The sequence below is a fragment of the Callorhinus ursinus genome, unplaced genomic scaffold (assembly GCF_003265705.2).
Source record: "Callorhinus ursinus isolate GAN/ISIS: 27379988/994484 unplaced genomic scaffold, GSC_fseal_2.0 scaffold72, whole genome shotgun sequence".
NCBI classification, from domain to species: domain Eukaryota; kingdom Metazoa; phylum Chordata; class Mammalia; order Carnivora; family Otariidae; genus Callorhinus; species Callorhinus ursinus.
In genome coordinates this window covers 3800239-3825178 of record NW_027397134.1, presented here as the reverse complement: position 1 = coordinate 3825178, position 24940 = coordinate 3800239, and the positions used below count along the sequence as shown (strand labels likewise).

Genomic DNA, 24940 nt, shown 5'->3' with positions numbered 1-24940 from the left:
CAGTGATATCTGTGTGTGTGTGTGTCTGGTCTTTTATCCACGGGCACATGTTTTACGTGATCAGAGTCAGAATTTATATCCTGTTTTTCATTTCACATTATCTTAAACATTTCCCCACAGTTCTAACTACTCAATGTTAGTCTGCTGAGTTGCTGCACTGAAATTTGCTAAGCTAGTCTTATGTTGTAGAGTATTGTGGTTGTTTCTGCTTTCTGGGAAACAGAGGTGGTTGTAGTGGCTGATGAATGTGCTTTAATCCTGTAAGCATCTTTCTGACCGGCTCTTCCTTCCACATGAGATTGACACATGCCTGCTGACCAGATGAAAAGAGTCTGTTGTTGAGGCAGCTGAGCCAGAACCTGCAGTCTGCCCCTTAGTGAGCCCTTCTTTATTGTTCTAGCCAGTTTTTCCTCAGCCCCCTCCCTGTGCCATGGAGACAGATTGGAGTCTCTGACCTGGCTTTACTTGCAGTTAAGCAGAGAAGACAGTCTATTAAATAGTAATCACTCTAAAGGTGGTAGGTGCTGTGGTAAGGGAAGTGCAAGGGGCTGTGGGAGAACCTTGGGTAGAGCTAGCTAGTTAAAAGGGGGAAGGGGTCGGGAGGTGGGGCAGAGCAGAGCACTTGCTCTGTTCAGGGGAAGGAAAGCACCCGGGCACAAGTTACTGAAGAGTGTGATGGAAGGAGAGTTGGAGAGGTAAGGGGCTAGAGGGGGTGAACCTAGTGCTAAGTGTATTGGGGTGTCAGTGGTGGGGTTTTTGTGGGTTTTCTTTTGAGGAGAATGTCTATAGAGGGATGCGTAGGTCCAAACCAGACATCAGTGATGGTCTTAAGCAAGAGAAGGTCCAAGGCAGTTTCTAGTAAAGAATTGAAGGGGTGAAGATTTGGGGAGGCAGGGGGACCAGTACCCATGAGAGATGATAGTACCTGAGCCGGGGGAGGGGGTGGGCTGGGGTGTAGTATTGTGGGTAGAGAGAATCGGACGCTTTGTATGCAATTGAGGAGGTAGGCTTGGTGACTGATTGGATTTGGGGCCCATTAGAGGAAAGAGACGTTTTGGCAGCAGGCAGATCGGAAGTTCACCTCATCAGCTTTCTTAGAACTGAAGTGACTCAGGCCTAGATCCATCAATTGACAGCCAGTTGTATCGAATCTGACCAAAGGCTCTGAGCAAAGCTGGGACAGCCCTGCAGCAGAACCCAGGGTCAAAGTCATCATGGTCTGTTAGATCCCGCAGCAGAGAGACAGGGCCCCCTCAGTCTCTGGCAGGGGAAGGGCATGTGTCCCTCCAATCCTACAGAAGTCAAGAGTTTGAACTGCAAGGTCTGCAGATTTCTCCTGGCTCTGTTGAGCAATATCCTCAGTGTGGCCTTGCCCTGGACTCTACTGTGTGATTGTTCTTAATTAACTTTGTTTGCTGTCTGTCATCTTAAGTTCTTTCCCAAGCACCACATTGTTCAGTCATGATAAAAACCTGCAAGTTTTCTTTTTCTCACTGTAAATCCATCTAGAACTTCTTCAGAACTTCCCCCCACATGACAGTCTTTGGCTTTATTCCCACCCCCAAGTAACTTGAGAGGGAAGCTCAGGACTCGAATTTCAAGAGGAAGCCAAGCCAAGGGTCACATGGCAAATAACAATAGCAGTCACCTTTAATGCAGGCCACTGAGTGCCAGGCGCTGAGATGAGCATTTTACATCTGAATGTTAAATGAGGGAATCCACTGCCCCAGTCAAAGCAGAGAGATTAGACAAGGAAACAGGTTCAGAGAAGCAAAGTGATATCCTTGGTTGGCCCAAGCATATGGGCTTTGGAGCTGGCAGATGCGATTTTGAATCTTGGCCCTACCTGCTACTAGAGGTGTGTTCTTGGGCCAGTCACAGCCTCCATTTGCTCATCCGTAAAATGGGGGGAAATGCAGAGTTGTCATGAGGATGAAATGAGAAAAGGGGAAAAGTGTGGCGCCTGCCTGAGAGAAGGGCTCAGGAAATCCTGGTGGCTGCTGTTTTGAGGGCGGGAGGCCTGGCTGATTCCAAAGTCTGCCTTTGTAACCTGTCATTGGGGTTATCTGGGCCCTGAACAACCCTATTTCCTCATTTGTTTTTTCCAGATCATCAAGTTCTTAAGAACAGCATATTATGCGCTCGAGCCCTCATGGGGCAGCTGAATTCCCATTTTCAGAGCTGAGCAACCACTTGTGGCTCAGGAAGTGAAACCCTGAGTGCACTGTTTTAACTGGAGGTTCTAGGAAAACAGGAAAAGCCAAGTGTGGGAATCGAGCAAATCCTACCCTCTCCCCTCAGATCTTTAGTCCCAGATTCCATCACACGCCGCCTTGAGGGCTTTGGGTGAGGGTGGTAGCTGAGGAGAATTTTGCTTTCCTCTGAATGTTTTTAACTGTCTGGCTGAGCAGGACCTGTCCTCACACTTCTTGTCTCCCTCAGAACCTTGGTAGCCTCCGCAGTTCCCTCTGCTCAGTCCAGCACGGCCTCCAAGCTGCCCTCCTCAGATCTGTCCCTCTCTGCTACCTCTGTCACTGAGGCCAAGGTCCTAAAGCCGCCCTCCGCTGGCAGCACAGAGCCTCTTACCTGCCTCTCGCCTCCCATTCTTTTGGAATTTGGGGACTGGGAGTGGCCCCCTGGCAGGGTGGGCGTGGATCACTCATGCCTGCCTCCTTTTTTAGGGGAGATCTTCGAGCTGAAGGCAGAGCTCAACAGTGACAAGAAGGAGAAGAAGAAGGAGGCGGTAAAGAAAGTGATTGCGTCAATGACCGTGGGCAAAGATGTCAGGTGTGCAGGCGTAGGCCGGGTGGCAGCTAGAGCGGGGCTCCATAGCTCGGGTATAGTTCAGATGGCTCCTTGACGGTATCTCTGGGGACCCGTGGCTCCCTTCATGAACCCCCTTTCCAAACAGAAGGTTTCTGGTACAGAGGGGTCCTGGGTCCGATGCTACCAGGGTCGGGCGGCCGCACGGTGAGGGAGGTGGGCAAAGTCAAAAAGGTAACAAGCTATGAAGTGGATGTGGCAGGGACCCTGCAGGAATTCCAGAGGATTGCTGCCAGCTGGGGAAAATGAACCCAGCGTGGGCGGGCCTGGCTTTTTAAAAGAATAAGAAATCTAAATTATTCATTTTAAATCTCCTTATTTGTTTAGATTGCCAGATGATACTAAACAAACACTGCAGTGACACTAACATGTGCCTGCAGATGGGGTTTATCGGATTTGTTGCCACTTTGCAGCCTCTGGTTTGCATCTGATTTCCAGAGCAGATCATACGTAGCATTGCTGCCTCACCTTTGCTCGTGCTTTTCCCCTGTGTAGAGTGTCCCTTTTCCATTTACCAGCTTGTTTCCCATCAACAACCCATTCAAGGTCTCCCTGTTGCCCTCCCTCGTCACCCCAGCCCACTGGCCTGAATATGCAGAATTTGCTCTGTGTTCCTGTCACCCGGCACTAATTCTAGACTGTCCTTTTCTTATGTGTACTTGTGTTTACCTGCCCACTGTGTCATAAAGTCCCTGAGGACAGGGACCGGATTCTGCAACCACCTAACAGTCGCACAGTATTTGAGAGTATGCAGAAAACCTTCAGATACTTAAAATTCCCATATTATAGGTAATGATGTGTTTCCTGCTAAGGAAACCAGATAAAGAAGGGGTATAGTGACTGCTCAGCAGTCACGTGGTTAATAGCAGAACTAGGACTCAAGCCCAGCCCTTCTGAAATCCAAATCCAGGGCGTTTCCACCCATACCTCTCCTCTGTGCCCTTATGCTGCCCAGCTCCATGCCTCACAGGCCTGGGCGCTGATGTGGAGCAGTTCCTCATCCGGATCGCATGTCAGGATCACACTTCTCCAGACTTCTCCACGGATTGCCCAATCCTCTTGCCACTTCAGCAAGGGACCTCCTGACAGCGCCACAGTAGAAACAGTTCTGCAGAGAGACCTGCTATAGACAGAGTGGCAAAAGGATTGGGCATCTGCTGGAGAACTGGGCCTCCTTCCAAGTCACATCCTTCCAGGACAAAGCCACTCTCCCCTTCAACTAGAACACTGCTGTCACCTCCTTACAGAGGAAGCATCTTTGTTCTTCTGTCTCAAGTGAACTTGTTGTGCTGATGTGACAGGCCCATCAGTGGGTTCTCCTCTCCACCCCCCTCTTCCTGGTTCTTCATCTTCCAAGGTGCTGCATCAATGTCAGCATCAACTGAGTTCCTTCCTAAGGGAGCCCAGGGAGCTCACTTTGACCTCTTAAGTCTACCATGTTCTCGGCCACTAAGTCACAAGACTTGAGAGCTGAGAGGGGAGGCGATGATTCCAGGAGAGAAAATTGACCTCTGAGCATATTTCACATCTCAAGGGGTTTGGGACTCTGGGACTCTGGGGTTCCGTGTTGGGAAGGGCTCCACCCAGAATAACAGCAGTCATGAGCACAGGTTTTAGAGCCAGCCAGGTTATTTGACATTTATGAGCCTCAGTATTATCTTCTGTAAAATGGGGATAACACACTGGCTTCTTGGGGCTGTTAATTGAGATCACATATATAAAGCCCTTAGTGCCAAGCCCAGCATATAGCGCATGTTCTGTACATGCTGGGCTAGTTTTCACCTTGTGGTGAAAGCAGCATGGCCCATCCCTGCTTCCCTATAGCCTTCTGGAACCAGCAACCCAAATATAAGGGGGCGACGTTAAGTATCAGGGAAGGAAAATAGTTGTTTTCATTTATTCTGCACCTGCTAGATGTCAAGGACCAGATACCTGAAATATGTTGTCTTCTTTAATTATCACAAGGGCCCTGTGTAATGGGATTTTGTTGCACCTTTCCTGCAGGTGAGCAAACTGAGACATGGGGTGGGGGATGAAGGAATTTTCCCAATTTCATACAGTTAGCAGGAGGCAGAGCTGGGTTTGAGCCAGGCCTAATGGGCTGTAGAGCTACTATATGAATGAACTTTGTGAAAAGAACAGAGGACTTTGCTTTTCAAGTCACTTTTTGGGTTCCAGTGCTACCCATAAGTGTTCATGGTAACAGAGCATAGCTGATGTCCTCCCTTTTACTTGGAAGTCCTGTTATTTTTTTCTTTCTCTCCCATCTACTGTCTCTGTGCCCCTACCCCACCCCAAACCCCCCATTAGCTCTCTGAAAAAATCTTCCTTTCTTCAGCCTTACCTACACTCATGCCATTTTGACTTTCCAGTGCCCTCTTCCCTGACGTGGTGAACTGTATGCAGACAGACAACCTAGAGCTGAAGAAGCTGGTGTACTTGTATTTGATGAACTACGCCAAGAGTCAGCCCGACATGGCCATCATGGCTGTCAACACCTTTGTGAAGGTGAGTAGAAGCTTGGTGGGAGGAAGGGCATAGATGTTCACTGCTCCATCTTCCCTCCATCTCGGGGTGGGACACTATGGCCCTGAGTAAAAACACTCAGTCTCCTTTCCAGTCCCTCTGACACCCAGCCTGAGGGCCTCCTAGTCCTCCAGCAGAGGGCTCCCACTCTCTCAGAAAATCAGTTGCTACAGACCCTGCTAACTCATTCTGTGTGAGGTAGCCTAAGGCCTATATTGATCCCCATGTTCCCCTGGGATACACCATTGCCCTACATCCTTTGCCAGGGCAGGATTCAGCAAGCATCTGAGAGCTTCTCTGTTCCCCTTCTAGACTTTGCCCCTTTTTGTGTTTTCCTTCTAGATTAAGGAGCAAACAGAGACTTGAAGTGTCAGTTCTGTGTACCTTTAGAACCCTCCTAGCTCTCCTCTCCCCACAGTGCTCAGATACAGGCACATGAGGGATTCTGTGGGTTATGGTGCTGGATGGATGTGGGTTTGAATCATGGCTCTGCTCTGTGACTGGGTGAGCTCCCAGTCTTCCTGCGAGCCTTGGCTGCTTTACCTGTAAAACGGGAACAGTATTGTATGTTTGCTGTGAGAATCAGAGTCAACAATACACAAAGCCTCAGCACAGCATCTGGCAAATGCTAAATGCCCATACATGGCACTTACTTTTAGTGCTGTTGGCCACAGTTGGTGGGAGATCCCACAGCAGCGTCTGATGTTGCTGAGCCTGCCCCTACTCCCGGCCAATGGCTGGTTCCCCTCAGGACTGTGAGGATCCTAATCCCCTGATCCGGGCCCTGGCTGTGCGGACCATGGGCTGCATCCGCGTTGACAAGATCACAGAGTACCTGTGTGAGCCACTCCGGAAGTGCCTGAAGGACGAGGACCCATACGTGCGCAAAACAGCGGCTGTGTGTGTAGCCAAGCTCCACGACATCAATGCCCAGCTGGTAGAGGACCAGGGCTTCCTGGACACCCTGAAAGACCTCATCTCTGACTCGAACCCCATGGTAAGCTGTTGCCACCCACCATGCCACTTCCACTACCTCCTGGGTTGCTTGGGAACACCTTGGCTTCATCCTCCACCAGGCACTCCTCAGTTCCTGGAAGTCAGAGCCTTGCTGGGTAGGCTGATTGTTCTCGTGCCTGCAGTGGTTCGGGCACCAACTTTGGAGGGAGTTAGACCTGGATTCCCTTCTCTGCACCCTTTCTAACATGAGCTGTGTGACCTTGGGCAGGCTGCCTAACCTTCCAGAGTCCTCTTTTCTTCATCAGTAAAATGGATCTAAATATCCGTGGCTGGCGGGAGTGCTGTGAGGCTTAAGCTGTGAAGGTAACAGTGGGCATGCAGCCAAGACTAGTGCTCTCCTTCCCCTTCCATTCACTGTCATTGTCACTGACTTCTCACTGAGATCATCAGTGAGCTCTAAATGTGGGTACTTTTCCCTTTCCCCACATCTCTGGGGTTGCAGGGTTGCAGAGCGTCACCCTTGAAGTAGCATGGCCTGGAGGGCAGGGCACCAGGAGGTGGCTGGGAGGACGGGGGTGTGGCAGCAGTTTGGAGGGCAGTTCAACAAGCCCTACTTAAAGTGGAATTCACACTGGGTGCCTGGGTGGCTCAGATGGTTAAGCGTCTGCCTTTGGCTCAGGTCATGATCCCGGGGTCCTGGGATCAAGTCCCGCATTGGGCTCCCTGCTCAGCAGGGAACCTGCTTCTCCCTCTGCCTCTGCCTCTCTCTCTCTCATGAATAAATAAATAAAATCTTAATAAATAAATAAATAAATAAAATGAAATGCACAGACCTCTCAGCCCAGCCTTTCCACTCTGTCCTATGGAAACACTGATCACACATGGACCCTGAGTGGCCAATACAGGATTGGCCATTGGAGCACTGTCTGTTATAGGGAAAAGGTGAAAACCCTGCAGAACACACATAAAAATAGCTGCTCTGGTAGAAATGGGTTGAGAGCCCAGTGCTTCACCTGGCAACCCCTCTGGATTCCAGCCCCCATCTGTTACCAGCAGCCCTGAGGAGCGCTGCAAGGATCTTCTAGCTCCAGGAAGCACACTTGACACTCCCCAAAGGAAGCTGTTGTAGCTGGTAGGCATGGGCTGTGTGTTAGGTAGCTAGGAATGTTTTCTGTTGCCAGGCATTTGGAACTAGATCTTTCTTTTCTTTTCCCTCTTTTTTTTCACTGGTGGGGGCACTTAATGTTCTTTCTGGCTTATAGGAGAGTCAGTAGAATGAGTGCTCGGAGTGGGTCTCCATTTTCAGACCCTGTCCATCGGGTCCTGTTCCTTTCAGGATATTCAACCTCTGACCTGCCAGCATGATTAGCCCCAATGTCCCTTGGCCCGAGCAACGCCCCCAGCCTCTGCCCCTTCCACCCTCTCAACCAGGTGGTGGCAAACGCAGTGGCTGCCCTCTCAGAGATCGCTGAGTCTCACCCCAGCAGCAACCTGCTTGATCTGAACCCGCAGTCCATTAATAAGCTGCTGACAGCCCTGAACGAGTGCACCGAGTGGGGCCAGATCTTCATCCTGGACTGCCTGGCCAACTATACGCCCAAGGATGACCGGGAGGCCCAGAGGTGAGCAGGCTGCTCTTTGCTTGCCAGCCCAGTGGGACCTGGTCCTTTCAGGGCTCCAATCATGAGCTGGGCCTCAGACCTCTGCTGGGCCCTTTGCCAGGGCCTTGCCCCACAGACCATCCTCACACACACCTCAAGGGAGCCCAGAGCCAGGCAGTCAGCTCCCTGCTCAGCATGATACAGACAGAACAGAAGCCAGCGCACGTAAAGCCCCAAGCATCTGGTTGTTGACAGAGACCCTGGTCACCTTGGGCTGAGTAAAGGAGGTGAATAGCACCAGAGTCACCATTCATTGGATCTTTCTGGGTGGCTGGGGCTCTGCCGAGTGCTTCCTATGCATTAGATGCTCCTTGAAGCACCTCTGTGAAAACTGCCCCGTCATTGTCCACATTTTACAGGTAAGGAAACACTGGCTAAGAAGGTAGATGAAGTCATGCAGGTCACCCAGCTGGGTCTCCCTTGACCTTTGGACGGAACCAACATGATATCTTGCCCCTTTTGAATGCCCTTGCCATGGGGGGAAGGGAGGGGCTTGACACTTCCCCAGTATTTATTAACTACCGTGCATGATGCTTGGGGCTTTACGTGCATTGACTCACGTAAGCCCTCGGCAACCCTGGGAAGATGGCCCCATCATCTCTGTTTTCTAGACGAGGAAACTGAGACTCAGAGTGATTTTAACTTGTTGGCGTCAGTTAACAAGCACCAGAAGCAGGATCTAGATCCTCCTACAGGAAACATGCTCTCTCAGTAACTAAAACCAGGGTGTTGCCCTTGTCTGTCTCTCCTGTTTGCCCCCCTTGGAATGGACCCCAGCATCTGCGAGCGGGTCACCCCCAGGCTCTCCCACGCCAACTCTGCTGTGGTGCTGTCTGCTGTGAAGGTGCTGATGAAGTTCATGGAGATGTTGTCCAAGGACCTGGACTACTATGGCACGCTGCTGAAGAAGCTGGCCCCGCCCCTGGTCACGCTGCTGTCAGCCGAGCCTGAGCTGCAGTACGTGGCCCTGCGCAACATCAACCTCATCGTACAGAAAAGGTACCCGACTGCTGCATATGTGCAGGGTGTGTGCCTGGGGATGGCGGGGAGTAGGGATGTCTCCTGGGAACAGGACACTAAAGGGAAACTGACCTGTTGCTGTGTAGGAAGTCTCAATAGCTTAACCCAGGAGTCTTAACCACAGGCAGCTTTGTCCCCCAGAGAACATTTGGAAATGTCTGGACACGTTTTTGGTTGTCAGACTTCAGGGGGTGCTACTGGCACTAATAGGCAGAGGCCAAGGCTGCTGCTCAGCATCCTATAGTGTGCAGGACAGCCCCACCCCCAGAGAACCATCCAGCCCAAACTGTCAGTAGTGCTGAGGGTGAGAAACCCTGGCTTAGCCTAATGAGGTAGCAGATCAGGTCAAGACCAGCATGATGCTTCTTTTTTAGTATCTGTGGTGCCGAAGCGAGCACCAGCATGATGCTTCTTAACCACAAACAGTGGATGGCTCCACAGTCCACAGAACCCCCCTCAAACAGTGTGTAAGATTCTGTGTGTGTATTTTTGCTGGGATCAGAGTCTATAGCATTAGCCAAATTTTCTGACTTTAGAGGACCCCAGAGTGGTGAGGTACTGTGGACTTTGCATTGGCCTTGGGTCTGAGGAGGGGTATGCGAGAGTCACTCAGATGCCCATATCTGGCGGTGCCTGAGTGGCTCAATCAGTTAAGCATCTGACTCTTGATCTCAGCTCAGGTCTTGATCTCAGGGTCGTGAGTTCAAGCCCTACATTGGGCTCCACACTGGGCATAGAGCCTACTTCAAAAAAAAAAAAAAAAGGAAGAAGCCCATTTCTGTTGGCCCCATGGGAACAGCCACAGCTGTAAGCCACTGCTTCTAAGAGAAGGTACCTGATACCCAGGATGGGTAGAGCTGAAAAACAGTTAGCAGTGCCGGCCTGAGGGGCCCAGAATAGGAGGGGTTCTCTGGAACAATCCAGAAAACAGAATGGGCCTGGCCTCCGGAGTTCTCCTCCCAGCCTATTTGGTCAAATGGCTCACTCAGCAACTAACTCATGAGCGTCCATATATTACAGCAGCCCCTTTGCTGGGCACAGAGAATAAGGGCCTCTTGTGGACATTCTTTCTTGGAAGACAGCACTTCTTCCTGTCCTTGTAGCATCACTCTGGTTCTTAGGACGCTCTTGGGGACCCAGAGATATCAGTGGAATCGTAGCAGTTGAGAAGGTTTGGGAGGCAAATTTGGGAAAGCTTTTTGGGTGCCTAAACAAAGCCATGAGACTAGGGATTCATTGCGGTGTGGGATTTAGCGAGGTGTAGTGACCTGTAGATCCCTATCAGCATGAAGGGCTCCCTGTGCTATATTTAACATGGCAAATCTCTTAAGAAGTCGACCGTGTTGCGCAAGCACCATCTGGTCCAGTCCCCATGTGGTTGGGCAGTTTTTGCCAGGTCCTGATTGCAGAAACCATGTCCCCCGCCCCAGCTTGGGACCCTGTCTCCCCCACCAGGCACAACAAAGTCTCTTTGCTTTGCCAGGACCTCCCTGCAGCTTGCACAGCAGCACTGAGTACTGCCTGGGTAGGGTCCCTCCTTTCTCTCTGCTGTGTCTTCTCCCCTCCTCACCGTCTGTCCTCATTCTTTCTCCTTCCTTCCTTCGGTTCTGGAAAGGGCAGAGAAGTAGGAGTTGAGGGTGGTGACTCTCGATTCCACCCTTATTAGCACTAGATGTGTGACCTAGTGCAAGCCCCTCCACCTACAGGTTTCCTCATCCTAAGAGAAACGAGGTGGGTGGTACCAGTTGAGGGAGGAGCAGCAACACTGGTGACTGACAGCTCCCGCGTAGCAGGTGCCTTCTCTGAGGCAGGCATCGATCATGCTAGATGGTTCCCGTCTAACTCTCACAACAGTGCTGTGATATAGGCATCTGTCAGGGTCCCGGGACGACCCCCACGTTCAGAGATTCACTAGAAGGACTCGTGGGAGTCAGCATATACTTGTTTTCATGGCTTAGATTTAGTATGGACATAGCAAGGATACCCAGGTGGAGTCTGGAGGAATCCATGTACAGGCTTCCTTATGGTCCTTCCTTCCCATGAAGGGGGTCACACATAGCACATTCGTCCCCCAGTAGCAAGATGCAACAGCATATGTATAGTTTTTCTGCCCAGGGATGCCTATTGGAGACTCAGCACCCTGGGTTTTTATGGGGGGCTGATCACATAGTCACCTACCAAAATCTCAGACTCCCAGAAGGAAAGCAGATACTCAGCATAAATCATATGGTTTGTACAAACAGTCTAGGCACAGTTAGCCACCTTTATTATTTAGGCAACAGTGGAACACTTCCAAAAACAAGAGTTCCCAGACATCAGGCCTTTCTAAGACTGGAGACTGAGGCCTGCAGTGCTAACACTTCCTACATGGTGTCATTCTGATTTCATGAGTGAGGAAGCAGAGGCTTGAGATCACAAGCTGGGATTGGCATGGAGGTCAGATTCCCATGGCCGTCGCCTGCTGCCTGCTACCTCTCGAATATGAACTCTCTCTTACTCATATTCCCTCTTCCCGTCTTGGGATATGGTTGGACATACAATGGCCAGTCAGAACCTGGGCGCAGACCAGTCAATGGACCCTCTCCCAGGAACATGCAGCTGTGGCAGTGACTGCCTTCACGGATGTCAGGATCTACCTTAGGCCCCAGAAATGTCCCAGTAAACATGGAAGGGGTTTTCTCACAGAGCTTATGCCTTGCTTTTTGCTGTTTGAACAATCCTATCTTGCCACCAGGCCTGAGATCCTGAAGCATGAAATGAAGGTCTTCTTTGTGAAATACAATGACCCCATCTACGTGAAGCTGGAGAAGCTGGACATCATGATCCGCCTGGCCTCCCAGGCCAACATCGCCCAGGTCAGCAGAGGGCTATGGCCCGGGGCATGGGCTTTGGTGTTGGACAGCAACACCACCACCGAACTGTGGTCTCTGAGCGGGCTGCCTAGTCTCACCGGCAACTGTTCATCTCACAAAGAGTGCTTTAGCACAGGGCTCTGTAAGCAAGCACTAAACAAATCTTAACTGATATTTTTGTGATTAAAGCATTCGTTCTCCCTACTATTACTTATTATCCATTCATTGAAAAGTGGTAGTTAGGTGGCTGTGTTAGCCAGCTCAGCCTAAACAAGGGTTGTCCGGTCCTGGCAACTAGTTCTTCCCTGCTTTCTTCTTGGGGCACCTGATAGCTGTGTCCTTCCCTTGGCCCTTCTTCATCGAGCAGGAGGCAGAATCCCATCCTTCTAGGGGTCTGTGCATACCCATTGTCCAGGCATGTTGGTTGCCCTGGCAGATCCCACCCCCCCACTCCCACCCCACCAACCCCATCTTCTCTGTTTGGGCCACAGGTCCTGGCAGAGTTGAAAGAGTATGCAACAGAGGTGGATGTGGACTTTGTACGGAAGGCTGTGCGAGCCATTGGGCGCTGTGCCATCAAGGTGGAGGTGAGGCTCTGGGACTGTCCTCTGTAGGGGGAGAGGAAGGGAAAGGAAGCTGAAACCAGGAAACCAGTCTGATTCTAGCAGAACCTGCCAGCTACTCCTGGTCCAGGAAGGCCCGAGGGTCACCACTGGAGGCCCCAAGGCACCCATTGTGCAGATCTGCTTGGGCTCCTCCTCCTCTCTCTGATCACCTTTAGGCCAGTAGGGCTCCTGAGAGTGGGGCGGGTTGTTGCAGATGAAACAAACCCATCTGTAACCATGGGTTCTCCCACAGCATTAGCTAAGATGGTGGGGCAGCCCCAGCTGGTGATGGCCCTGGTAGACTTAGCTTTCACTTCATGGGATTTTGGAGCAGGGTTCTCTGCCTGCTGAACAAATTAGCAATAATCATGATTCAATTATCCACATGCCCTTTTCTCCAGGCTCCCAAGGACTCTCCAGCCCCTGTGTCCTGGCATTTCATCCCTCCTGTTCTCTGCCTATGGTGATGTTCCTTGACCACTGAGCTGACTTTCTTTTTTTTTTGAGCTGAGATCTCATGCACTTTTTTTTTTTAAAGGTTTTATTTTTTTATTTGACAGAGAGATAGCGAGAGAGGGAACACAAGCAGGGGGAGTGGGAGAGGGAGAAGCAGACTCCCCGCGGAGCAGGGAGCCCGATGCGGGGCTCGATCCCAGGACCCTGGGATCATGACCCGAGCCGAAGGCAGACGCTTAACGACTGAGCCACCCAGGCGCCCCGAGCTGACTTTCTTTAAGTTAGTCCACTGGGGACTGGGAGATCCTCGGACAGCTGGTCACCCCAGCCCAGCCCCTTGAGGCATTTTCCCCTTGGTGCTTATGATGGCATCCTGAGAATCTCTCCCATAAGGGCATTAGTGCAGCATATTGGAATAAGGGGCGGGGGGTGGTTCAAGTAGAGACTTTTTCTGTTTTTGGTCATAGGGGCCCATTTTGGAAACAAGTAGAAGTGAGGTAGTGTCAGGCTGATGCATAGTCACTGCCCTCAAGGCTTGGCCTGGAAGCACTTCAGATACCCGCCCCACTCTCAGGAGCCCTACTGGCCTTCTCAGTCTAATTCTGTCTCTCTAGGTACCTGCCGTCCTCAAGCTGTCATTTTGTATTCATTTTCCCACTTGTTTTCTGGGGAGAGTGTTCTCTTGTTTTCCCTCTGTGGCAAGGAAGGGGGCAAGACATGACTGAGCCCTTGGCCAAGGCATGATCTTCAGAGGTTCCGTTGGAAGTGGGTGCAAGGGCCTTGCCCACATTCCTCTTCCCACAGCAATCTGCAGAGCGCTGTGTGAGTACGCTGCTCGATCTCATCCAGACCAAGGTCAACTATGTGGTCCAGGAAGCCATTGTGGTCATCAAGGACATCTTCCGCAAGTACCCCAACAAGTATGTGCCCACCCCTCCCAGTGTGAGGGTGATGTGGCTCTGCTGGAGACAGGCAGGTGGGGGGGAGGAAATGCAACAAGGAGCCTTTCCCTTCTTCCTTACTTCTCTGCCACAAGTGGCATTCTCAAAAGAAACCTATTGTTTTTTCTTATTTCTCCCGAGTCACCCCTCCTCCACTCCCCAAACCAAATAAGCACTTAAATGTAACAGATAAACTCAAATCCCATTACATACCACCCTCTCAGGATCTTGTGGGGCACCTTCCTGTCTCTCTTGGCCCCTGCTGGGCCTCCTCTGGGTTGCCTGGGCTCCTTCATTGCTCACATGCTGGCCCTGTGCTCATCTCTTAGGTATGAGAGCGTGATTGCCACACTGTGTGAGAACCTAGACTCCCTGGATGAGCCTGAGGCCCGGGCTGCCATGATTTGGATTGTAGGCGAGTACGCCGAGCGAATTGACAACGCTGATGAGCTGCTGGAGAGCTTCCTGGAGGGCTTCCATGATGAGAGCACCCAGGTGAGCCATCAGGTGGGGCGACTTGGGCCAGGGTGTGGGTCATGACAGGCAGCTTGGTACCACTGCAGTCCATCCCACCCTGAAACCCTCCCCTCGGCCAGAGGCTGAGAGGGCCCAGCCCTTCATGACACAGCACAGACGGTGTGGACAGATAAGTGAGGTGGGGCTCACAGGGGTGGCCCCTTTTCCTCTCACCCTGCATTACCTACAGGGGACTGTGGGGAGTCTGTGATGGTGGACACTGAAGGCAGGCAGAAATTTGGGGCTTTAATTTCATATTTATCTTTGGATAAGTAATAATTGACTTGCTTCAACATTGAAAAAATATGAACAGATATATGGTGAAAAGTCTTCTTCCTACCACTCTCCTGGCGACCCAGTTCTGCTCACGGGGATCATCAGTGTCATTTATTGGTTTCTTGTCTTTCCAGAGAAAGTATAAGGAATACACACCCCTACGTGCAAGTAAACATACATGTATATAGTTGGTTCTCATTATTTGTGATAATTATGTTCTATAAAGTCACTGCAGGGCGCCTGGGTGGCTCAGTTGGTTAAGCGACTGCCTTCGGCTCAGGTCATGATCCTGGAGTCCCGGGATCGAGTCCCGCCTCGGGCTCCCTGCTCAGCAGGGAGTCTGCTTCTCCCTCTGACCCTCTCCCCTCTCATGCTCTCTATCTCATTCTCTCTCTCAAATAAATAAATAAAATCTTTAAAAAAAAAAATAAAGTCACTGCAAACACTGAATTAGCGAGTACTGGACCATTGTTCCTACGAGCCTCTGATCACAACATTTTTGTCAATCAATACATAATCTTGTTTTTTTGTGTGTTTCTGTTTAGGGACACCTTATTTAATATATGTCGTTGATTCATTCACGTTGAACTCATGGCCACCAGCGCTATAATTCAGGCCTGCACAAAGCTTCTCTAACACATATATTTTCTCCATAAGGCACATCGGCCTCCTCGTGCGTCAGAACACTAGACAGCACTTCAGTGTGACCCTTGGGGTGGGGGCCATTTTAAACAGTGAATCACCAACAAAAAGCAAAATGGGAAAGATGTGGAAGTAAATAGATTGTGAAAAGGACATTTATTTGTGGTATGAGAGCAGAAGCAACAAGGCAGAGCATCACCTCCTTGACCTCAGCTGGGAGTGTGTACCTCAGGCAACTTGAACTTTTCATTGCTCTGCACTTCATTGTGAAAGATCATGAAAGCTCCCCAAACATTGATTTTGGGGTTTCAAGTACATTTTAGGGAATAGGCAAATTCAAAATACAGGCTTTGCAGATCATGAGGATCCACCACTGTATATATGTTGCCTCTATTTATTTATTTTTTTTAAGTAGTCTCCTCAGGCAGCATGGAGCCCAACGTGGGGCTTGAACTCGTGACCCTGAGATCAAGAGCTGAGCTGAGATCAAGAATGGGATGTTTAACTGACTGAGCCACCCAGGCCCCCACCTCTCATACTGTGGCGTGCCTGGCTGGCTCTGTCGGTAGAGCATGTGGCTATACATGTGACTTCTGATCTCGGGGCTGTGAGTTTGAGCCCAACGTTAAGTGTAGTGATTACTTAAAAATAAACACTACTGGTAGCATGCTATACACATTCAAATTGTACAGCACCTTGCCTTTTTCCCTTAAAAATGTATCTGAAGGTGCTGCTATTACTAACTGATGGGACTCTTTACGGCTGCGTAGTTCCATGTTTATTTAACCAGCCTCCCCTGATGGATATGTAGGTGTCAGTCTTCTCCTCTTTTAATCAATACTGCTATGAATAATCTATGTAGGGCACATCTGCAAGTATAGCTGGGGGTAAATCGTGAGATAAATTCTTTCTGGTGAAAGGGCCTGTGCATTGGAGATGTGGCAAGCTGTTCCACATTCCCTTTGGTGTAGAGACTGTTCTGGTTTAGAGTCCAGTCTCAGAGGTGGCATAATCCTCCCCTTACCTCCTTGCCAACCTAGTACATTCGCAAACTGTTTTTGCCAATCTGATGAACAACAAGGTGTACCTTGGTTGGTTTTGTTTGCATTTCTGTTGAGTGGGGTTGAGCGTCTTTTCATTTGTATTCCCTTTTCTGTGAACCAGGCACTGTCTGCTCCTGCAAGAGGGCTTTTAAAAGGTGTTTGTAAGCTCAGAAGTCTTTGCTGCCCAACTGGGGAGTGTAACCTGTTGGGTCAGAGCATGAGCCTTGGCATAGAGACCCCAGACTCCAAACCCCTCTTCGGTCCCTTCCTGGCTTGGTGCCTAGACACTAAGACTCTGTCTCACCCTGTTGCTCTGAGAGTTAAATGGAATGCTTTGTGCAATGTCCTTAATGTGGGCCCAGCCCATGATAAGCATTCATGAATGGTAGTATTGGTGTTGATCAGAAGTGGTTTAAAAGTAAATTGGTCCAGGCAGCAAAGGGGACCTGCTGGTTCCTGTAGCTGGTAAGTTCTGGGAGCGTGTTCTCTTCTCGCATGCTTGGGTGAGGATACCTAGATGGTGGCATCCGGGCTGTGTCTGTCTCCCTGGGGTGGCTTCTCCTTTAGAAAGACTCCCAAGAGTAGGCCTACGTGGGGTCAGTTGTTCCAGGCTATGTCCTTACAGCACAGTGACTCCCCTAACTCCCTTCCTTCTGGTAGTTCCAGCAGCGGTCCAGGCCTCTTTGCATTATCTTGAGCTAATTGCTATAATTCCAGTTGGCCAGGTCTGTCAGACTCCTATCCCAATCTCTGTGGGGCAGAGAGGAGGGTGCTTCTCTGAAGGAAAGCCAGCATTTCTGTTACCAGAAGACAGACTAGATGCTGGATGGGCAAAAACAACAGATGTCCATCACAAAATAATAGTACTAACTCCTACCATCACCCACTCCCACTGCCACCTGCCAAGTCCACTGTCAGCCTGCCCTGAGCTGCTTTTACTTTCACCATACTAGCCTCCTCACTTGCTTATCTCTGAGAGAAGCAGAGCCTGGCTTGGGATCCCTTCTGCCCCTGCAATCAGGTCCTGCCTGGGTTTACTGCAGAGGATGTCCTCTGGGAGGTGTTTCTGCCCATATACTTTTGTAGCCACTTCCCCCTTGGGCAAAGCCTGCTGAGGAGCCCAGGCTTAGAGAAGTGGGACAAGGGAAAGCTTGAGCAGGAGCCTGGTTTGAAGAAACAATCTAATCTATGCTCCTCCCCATTGGGTGGCCTGGAGCAAGTTAAACTTGCCAAGCCAGTTTCTTTGTCTCCAGAGCAGGGTTGCTGCAAAGCTGATTGGATGATGTGTATAAACTGGCCACTCCAGTGCTCTGCACACGGTTGCTGGTTGGGGTGATGGTGGTTTTAATTCACTGGCCAGCTCCCTGTGCCTCCTGGGTTCACAACACCATTCAGAGTTTGTTGTTGTTGTTGTTTATTTGAGAGAGACACAGCGTGAGAGGGCACAAGCGGGGGTAGCAGCAGAGGGAGAGAGAGAAGCAGGCTCCCCAATGGGATCACGACCCAAGCCAATGGCAGATGCTTAACCAGCTGAGCCACCCAGGCACCCCATCATTCAAAGTTTTTATAAGAATACTTGTTTAGTGCCTTGCAGTTTGGGAACTTATTTATTTATTATATTTATTTATATTTTATTTATTATTATATTTATTGAGCGTGGAGCCAAACATGGGGCTTGAACTTATGACCCTGAGATCAAGACCTGAGCCGAGATCAAGAGTTGTACATTCGGGCGCCTGGGTGGCTCAGTCGTTAAGCGGCTGCCTTCGGCTCAGGTCATGATCCCAGAGTCCTGGGATCGAGTCCCACATCAGGCTCCCTGCTCGGCGGGAAGCCTGCTTCTCCCTCTCCCACTTTTCCTGCTTGTGTTCCTGCTCTCGCTGTCTCTGTCAAGTAAATAAATAAAATCTTAAAAAAAAAAAAAAGTTGTACATTCAACCAACTGAGCCACACAGGCGCCCCAGGGAACAAACTTTATAGATTGTCTCTTTGAGTCCCCTTGTCCTGGGCTCCTAGGCCTCTCCAACCATGGACAGGGAGCTCAGAAACTCTTGCCTAGGGTGGTGTGTCAGTCCAGCCTGCGTCTCGCCCGTCTGGATGGCAGGGGCAGTGGCATCATTGCAGGAGGGTTGCCTTGAACGTGCAGGCTAACATGCGGGGTGTCAGTGTGTTGGTGAGGGGTGGGAGGACTCGGGCTGGTGGCCCAAGTTCCTAGGCGGTAGAGCAAACCCGACAGTAATGAATGATGCCAGGCAGCCAGCTGACCTGGATTGAGGAGGACTCAGTAAAGAATCCCTGTGTGCTGGCTATGGTGATATTGATGGCCATGGTGACAGGTGTCGTGTGTTGAGCAGAATACACGATAGGTTCTTTACATTTCTTGTCTCATGGATTCCATTAAACCTGTGAGGTATTTATACTGACATTATAGATGAGGAAGTGGACTCAGAGAAGTTGTATGATTTGTCCAGAGTCACGTTCAAATGAGGTGTGATGTAACTCTGGCTTCAAAGTCAGCGGTCATAAATTGTGATTTTGTGAGCTCACAAGAACCTCCTGAAGCAGGCCACCCATCTCTGCACCAAATGAGGAGAAATAGCTTCCCCTGGACTGCCTGGCCAGGGGCTGTAGCCAGGTTCTAGAAACCAGTCCCTGGGCTGCCCCCTACCCTGACAGTAGCCAGCCCACTGCTCCTCTGTTGTTGGCCCACATGTAACTGAATGACCAGGACTCTGGATTGCTTGATTCCAGAAGCAGACCACATCTCCTCCATCCTGCCTCCTGCTATCAGCCCACTCTCTGTGCCTTCATCCTGCCGACCACGCCCGGTTCCCTCCCTCCTGCCACAGGCCTGTCCCTGGCACAGCCCGGGCTCAGGAGCCTCAGGCTGCCCTCTTGTCCCAGGACTGGCAGAAGTGAGATGTGGCTAAGGAAGGGCTATGTGCATAGAACTGTTCTTTCAGAGATGTTTTTTCAATTAGCAAGTGCCTGCACTGGACACTCAATAGAGCTATAACCAGGGATACAGATGTGACAGGCATGATCTCTGCCCTCAGAGGGCTGTCTTCACAGGACAGGCTGGTGACTGGAAAGCATTTCTAATACTGTGGGGCAGTGCTGAGGAGGGGGTCCAGGAGGCTGCAGAAGTGTGGGGGTGCTGGGGACAGCATGAGCTCCGAGGGGTGAGAAGATGTTGGCCAGGCTGAGGGCAGCCGGGCACATGATCAGGTGAAGGCAGCAGCAGCAGGGTGAGAGACGGGGGCTGAGAGAGGACTGGGCAGGAGTGGTTCCCACCTTCTGGTAGAAGCCCTGCTCCTCAATGACTGGCTGACTCTGTGGGCCCTCCCGGCCCAGTCCGTCGCTGGTACCATCTCCGCTTGTTGACAGATGGTCCTTTTAAGAAGCACACCAGCTACACAAGTTGCCTTCTTAAGCTGCGAAATCCTTAAGGCATTGTGAGGCTGGGTGCCCTGACAGATTTCTGGGACCCTAGGGTAGGGTTGCCAAATAGTCGTGGCCAGCTCCTTCCTGAGTGGTAATGCCAAGGTCCAGGCTACTCAGCACTACCAACAGCCCCCTGGCCTTAGTCTGTTCTGTGGCCAACTCCAAACCTAGGAAAGCTGCTCTCAGCTTCCAGGGCCTTTGAAAAATGCCCTTTTCTGTCTTTTAAGGTCCTCATTTGGTTTCCTCCCATCCCCACATGAAGCCCTTGCTACTTCTTCCTTGTCACCTCTCTGTCTTCTTGCAGGTCCAGCTGCAGCTACTGACAGCCATCGTGAAACTGTTTCTGAAGAAGCCTACAGAGACCCAGGAGCTGGTGCAGCAGGTCCTCAGCTTGGCCACTCAGGTCAGTGCCCCAGCCTCTCTGCTGTGCCCCATGTAGGTCTCACTCCACAGGGCGCACTTTGGTCCAAGGAGCCAGCCAGACCTTTGTGCCAAGGTCCTGCCCCTAAGACTGGCCTCACTGGGGGATTGGCTCTAGAGTGATCCAGGATTCCTGCTCAGGGAACTCAGTCACAGATAAATCAAGATGGAGTGGGTCAAGTGGTGAAGTTGAGACAGACTGCAAACAAAAGAGGGGAGGGAGGTCCAGAAGAACCAGAGTATTTATAGGATAGGGAGGGCAGATTTTGGAGGGGCGTGAGGAGTGGGGACAGGAGTGGGAATGTACTGTTTAACCCTGGGCTAGGGGAGGAAATTGAGGGGCCAGGCCATGTTTAGGGACAGGTTCATGGGACTCTCAGAATCAGTGTCGTCGGCCAGCGCTGTGACCATGCCTGGGTCATGGGGTTTTGGGAGGAGCTCCTTCCTGCTCAGCTAGTTGCTCTGCTCTGAGTTTAATATGCTTCTCATCACCTCCCGCTGCTTAAGGACTCTGATAACCCGGACTTGCGGGACCGTGGCTACATCTACTGGCGTCTGCTCTCCACGGACCCAGTGGCTGCCAAGGAGGTGGTGTTGGCTGAGAAGCCACTCATCTCTGAAGAGACAGACCTCATTGAGCCCACACTGCTGGACGAGCTCATCTGCTACATTGGCACCCTGGCGTCCGTCTACCATAAGCCTCCCAGTGCCTTTGTGGAGGGGGGCCGGGGCGTTGTGCACAAGAGCCTGCCACCTCGCACTGCCTCGTGAGTGAAGTGGGCCAGTGTCCAGGCTGAGCCTTCCCACCTGGTTTTCCAGTTCATTAGCCCAGGCACTCAGGCCTGAGTCTGAGGGAAATTACCATTCTAGTGACTTTTTTTTTTTTAATTAATTAATTTATTTTAGAGAGCGCGCGCATGAGCAGTGGGAGGGGCAGAGGGAGAGGGAGAGAGAATCTCAAGCAGACTTCACAGTGAGCGTGGAGCCTAATGTGGGGCTTGATCCCACTGCCTGAGATATGACCTGAGCTGAAACCAAGAGTCCGACGCTTAACCTACTGAGCCACCCAGGCGCCCCCATTCTAGTGACTTTTTAATGACTGTTTACTACATGCCAGGGTGACCTCATTTGATCCTTATAATAGCTCTAAGAGGTATCCCCATTTAACATACAAGGACAATAAGACAGAGAGCTTGAGGGCCTGGGGCAGCATCCCACAGCCAGCACAGCTAGGCCCAGACCCGATTCTAATTCCAGAGCCCTGTTCTTCTCACCCTCCTCTGCCACCCCCTGGTGGTTCGTTTGGCCTAGGTGCCCAGTTCTCCAGGGCAGGCATCCAGTCTTTAGAGGGCCCTGAGTGGTGGAAATACAGAGGGCCCCTCCCTTGATCACCCCCATGATGCTGGATCTCTTGGAGAGCCAAAAAGATGGATCAGACGTGGGAAGGGGGAAGAGGAGGGGGCCTGTAGAGAGCCCTCTGGAGCAGTGTGGAGACCCAGGTGCCTATCCTGGAGACTGAGGACTCTGACCTCCCTGAAACAGCCCAGCGCCCACCCCACTGACCCTCACCCTCCTGTGTCATCACAGGAGCGAGAGCACAGAGAGCCCTGAGACGGCCCCTGCCGGAGCGCCCTCTAGTGAGCAGCCAGATGTCATCCCCACCCAGGGCGACCTGCTGGGTGACCTCCTCAACCTGGACCTCGGCCCCCCGGTGAGCGGCCCACCCCTAGCCACCTCCTCAGTGCAGATGGGAGCTGTGGACCTTCTTGGTGGAGGCCTCGACAGCCTGGTATGTCCTGGGGCCCCCTCTGGATGACATTGATAACGACCTTCAGAGGAACAATCACTGAGCACCCTGTCTGTGCCGTTCACCAACCAAGGGCCTCAGGGTACACCTGTCTGCAAAGGTGACTGTGTCACTCCCTACCTAAAGGGGAGAAAACTGAGGCTTCAAGAGTTCAGGTGACCTTCCCTCTAAGAGCGCACAGTATGTGGCAGACACCAGACTTAGTCCCTTGCCGGGCCACTGAGCCCCAAGAGATCTGGAGCCTGTAGGGCTAGAGGAGCCAGACCGGTGTCCACTTACTCTCACACCCTGCACCAGCTTGGGGCAACAGCCCAGGAGGCCTGAGAGGCCCATGAGGGGTCAGGGACAGTCCCTTCTCCCCTGTAGAAAGGGGGTGGTAAGACTAGACTGGGTATCTCCCTGGGACTTCAGGCAGCTGGTAGAGCCAGCAGGAGGGGGTAGCAGAGCCCCTGTCACTTGGCCATGTCTGGCTCAGGTCCCCAAGGCATCACATAGGAAAGGGTAGGAAGGGCCATGGCACAAGACGTGGGTGGTGGAGTGAAGCCCCAGAAGTAGTGCCCTTCATGGAAATGGTCTGGGCCCCCCCTTAAGCCTGGCGCTGTTTCGCCCCAGACTCCTCTCAGTGGAGCAGCAGTGACTAATCTTTTCTTTCTTTCCCTCTCTCTCGTCTCTGTCTTATTTCCTGGCTTTTCTCTCTGCATGTGGCTGCCTGTTCTCTTCACCCTGCCTGCTTCTGCTTGGAGATGGGGGATGAGCCTGAAGGGGTATGGTTCAACCCTTGCGCCACCAAGCCTTTGTCTCTGCTCTTGCTGAGTGCTGGCCCAGCGTCCCAAGGGGTGGATGATGTCAAAGCAGTCCCTCCCTGCTGAGCCATGGCCTTCTATCTAGTGTCCCATCCTCAGTACCCTAAGACAAAGTTGCCTTGTCATGCTCTCAGTTTCCACGGGCCCTCTGTGACATCCTAGTGCTCCTGTCCACTTAGCACAGCCTCTCGGCAGTGGTCTTGGGTACTCCTTTTATCGGTGGGCTGTGGATTAGTTTACCCGTGTCCCAGCCCTTTCCCAGAGGTCACCCCTAAGGCTGGAGACTTGCAGGTCATAGGAGGGCACAGTCTTTCTTTTCCACCCCCGTTATCCTGTCATCTCTGCAACTTAAAGCTGGTGTGACAGCAGCCCCGCAGCCCCCCTTCCTGCCCCGTCCCATTTTCTAAGTGCCGGGTTGCTCCACTCATGCTGGGCCCCTGATGTCCCCACCTCTAATGCCTGCCTCTGACCCCTTTCCCTTCCTTTTCAGATTGGGGGCCCCAACTTTGTGGCACCCCCAGCAGCAGCAGTCCCAGCCAACCTAGGAGCATCCATGGGCAGTGGCCTGAGTGACCTCTTTGACCTGACCAGTGGCGTGGGCACACTGTCAGGGTCGTATGTGGCCCCCAAAGCAGTAAGTACCACACGTCCTCCCGTGGCAGGAGCAGAGGGAAGTTAGACACTCATTGATGTCTGGGTTCCTTAAATGGCCCGTTCCATGGAATCGGCTCAGGCCAACAGGGATAGGCTCCAGGAGCAACAGTTTGCTAACACGATGCTGAGGGCAGCCAGGGGCTGTTGAGAGCACAGGGAAGAGACCACGTGGTCCCGGGGGCCTGGGAAGACCTCCCAGAGCAGGGTTGCTGGGGCTCAGGCCTGTGGATCAAGTCAGAATTAGGTGAAAGTGGGGAGAAGGCTCCAGGTGGCTATCACAGCCTGTGGCCAGGCTTGGAGGGGAGGGAGAGCCCGTACCTCCCAGAGAACTGGCAGAGGTCCCATCTAGTTGGAGCAGCAGTTCTCAGGGCTGTCCCACCTGGTGCCCCTTATTGGTGATAGACGTTGTCTAATGTGTCCTTTGTTTCCTGTGCTCAAAGGAGATGTGTGGACTATAGCAGCCTAGCTATACGTATCACTTCAAAATTAGTAAGACGCCAGCACTTCATAAAGAGACACAAAGGGAAGAAAATAAAATGATACATTTTAGTATTGTAAAGGCTTGGGTACACCCACCCCAGAAGATCTGATGAAGTTGTCGGGTGTTGATGGCCACACCTAGCGTTTGTAGCGCAGGTGCTGGAACCATGGGGCTAGTGGTGCCTTTAGTTCCTGAAATGGTGACTGACTCCCAGTAAAGCTCATAAAACAAAGAACAGGCTTTCTTTGATTTTCACCATAGTTGGGTTCCCAGCAATTTCAGGATATGTTGAAAGGGATGCAGGAGAGTTGCTCATTGAGGGGATTGTTGTCCTTCCGGCAGCACGTCCAGCATCCCTGACCCCGCCATTATGCCACCTGCATTTGCCCCATAGGTGCCCACCGTGCTGCCTAGGCCTGGTACTCCCCAAGACTCCCGCCTAGACTAGAGATTAGGGAGGGAAGAAACTGGCAAGGTCCGCATCGCCAGGCCGTGAGGGTCTCTCTCAGTCCTGGTGCGGCAGAGCCGTTAGAAGGTTAAGCAGAGATGAAACGGATTTGCACTGGAGAGTGATTGCATTGGCTACACTGCGCCAGGTAGGTTGGAAGGGCAAGGACAGAAACAAGGTGCCCAGTGAGGAGACCGGCAGGAACTCCTGTGTACTGGTGGCGCCTGGACAAGGGCACCTTTGAGGGCGGAGGCAAAAGGCTGCACTGGAGAGCTCCTTGGGAGGTGGAGCTGGCAGGATGTGGGGGCTGGTGGGAAAGGAGGGATGATGGCTCCAGCAGTGGGATGGCTGGGGATGGAGAGCTGGGTTTGCGAGGCAGGAACATGTGGGCCTGGCACTGAGGAGGGTGCAGTGTGGGCCACAGCCTCAGCATCAAGGAAGCTGCCAGAGGGCATGGACCTGGCCTGACCCCCTCAAAGCTCGGGGCAGACACTGTGTCTGCCACTTCGTTCCCAGCCAGAGCCCCTCTCTCTCTTCCAAAATCCCCTCCCCAGAGCAGGACGCT

At 51.8% G+C, this 24940-nt stretch overlaps 1 protein-coding gene across 7 annotated transcripts in view; it reads left to right on the top strand.

Annotated features, from left to right (window-relative positions):
- Nucleotides 1-24940, top strand: part of AP1B1 (adaptor related protein complex 1 subunit beta 1) — a 54661-nt gene that overhangs the window by 20233 nt on the left and 9488 nt on the right. For 3 of the 7 annotated variants that reach the window (XM_073886833.1, XM_073886835.1, XM_073886834.1), the window contains exons 3-16: nucleotides 2682-2787; nucleotides 5196-5331; nucleotides 6101-6346; nucleotides 7738-7928; nucleotides 8745-8966; nucleotides 11722-11842; nucleotides 12331-12426; nucleotides 13705-13820; nucleotides 14171-14336; nucleotides 20067-20165; nucleotides 20690-20949; nucleotides 21770-21971; nucleotides 22733-22753; nucleotides 23283-23426. In XM_073886833.1, coding sequence (XP_073742934.1) covers nucleotides 2682-2787; nucleotides 5196-5331; nucleotides 6101-6346; nucleotides 7738-7928; nucleotides 8745-8966; nucleotides 11722-11842; nucleotides 12331-12426; nucleotides 13705-13820; nucleotides 14171-14336; nucleotides 20067-20165; nucleotides 20690-20949; nucleotides 21770-21971; nucleotides 22733-22753; nucleotides 23283-23426 — 2126 coding nt within the window. The remainder of the gene's footprint in view (nucleotides 1-2681; nucleotides 2788-5195; nucleotides 5332-6100; nucleotides 6347-7737; nucleotides 7929-8744; nucleotides 8967-11721; nucleotides 11843-12330; nucleotides 12427-13704; nucleotides 13821-14170; nucleotides 14337-20066; nucleotides 20166-20689; nucleotides 20950-21769; nucleotides 21972-22732; nucleotides 22754-23282; nucleotides 23427-24940) is intronic. The other 4 variants (XM_073886836.1, XM_025858091.2, XM_073886837.1 and 1 more) reach the window with 3 other exon arrangements.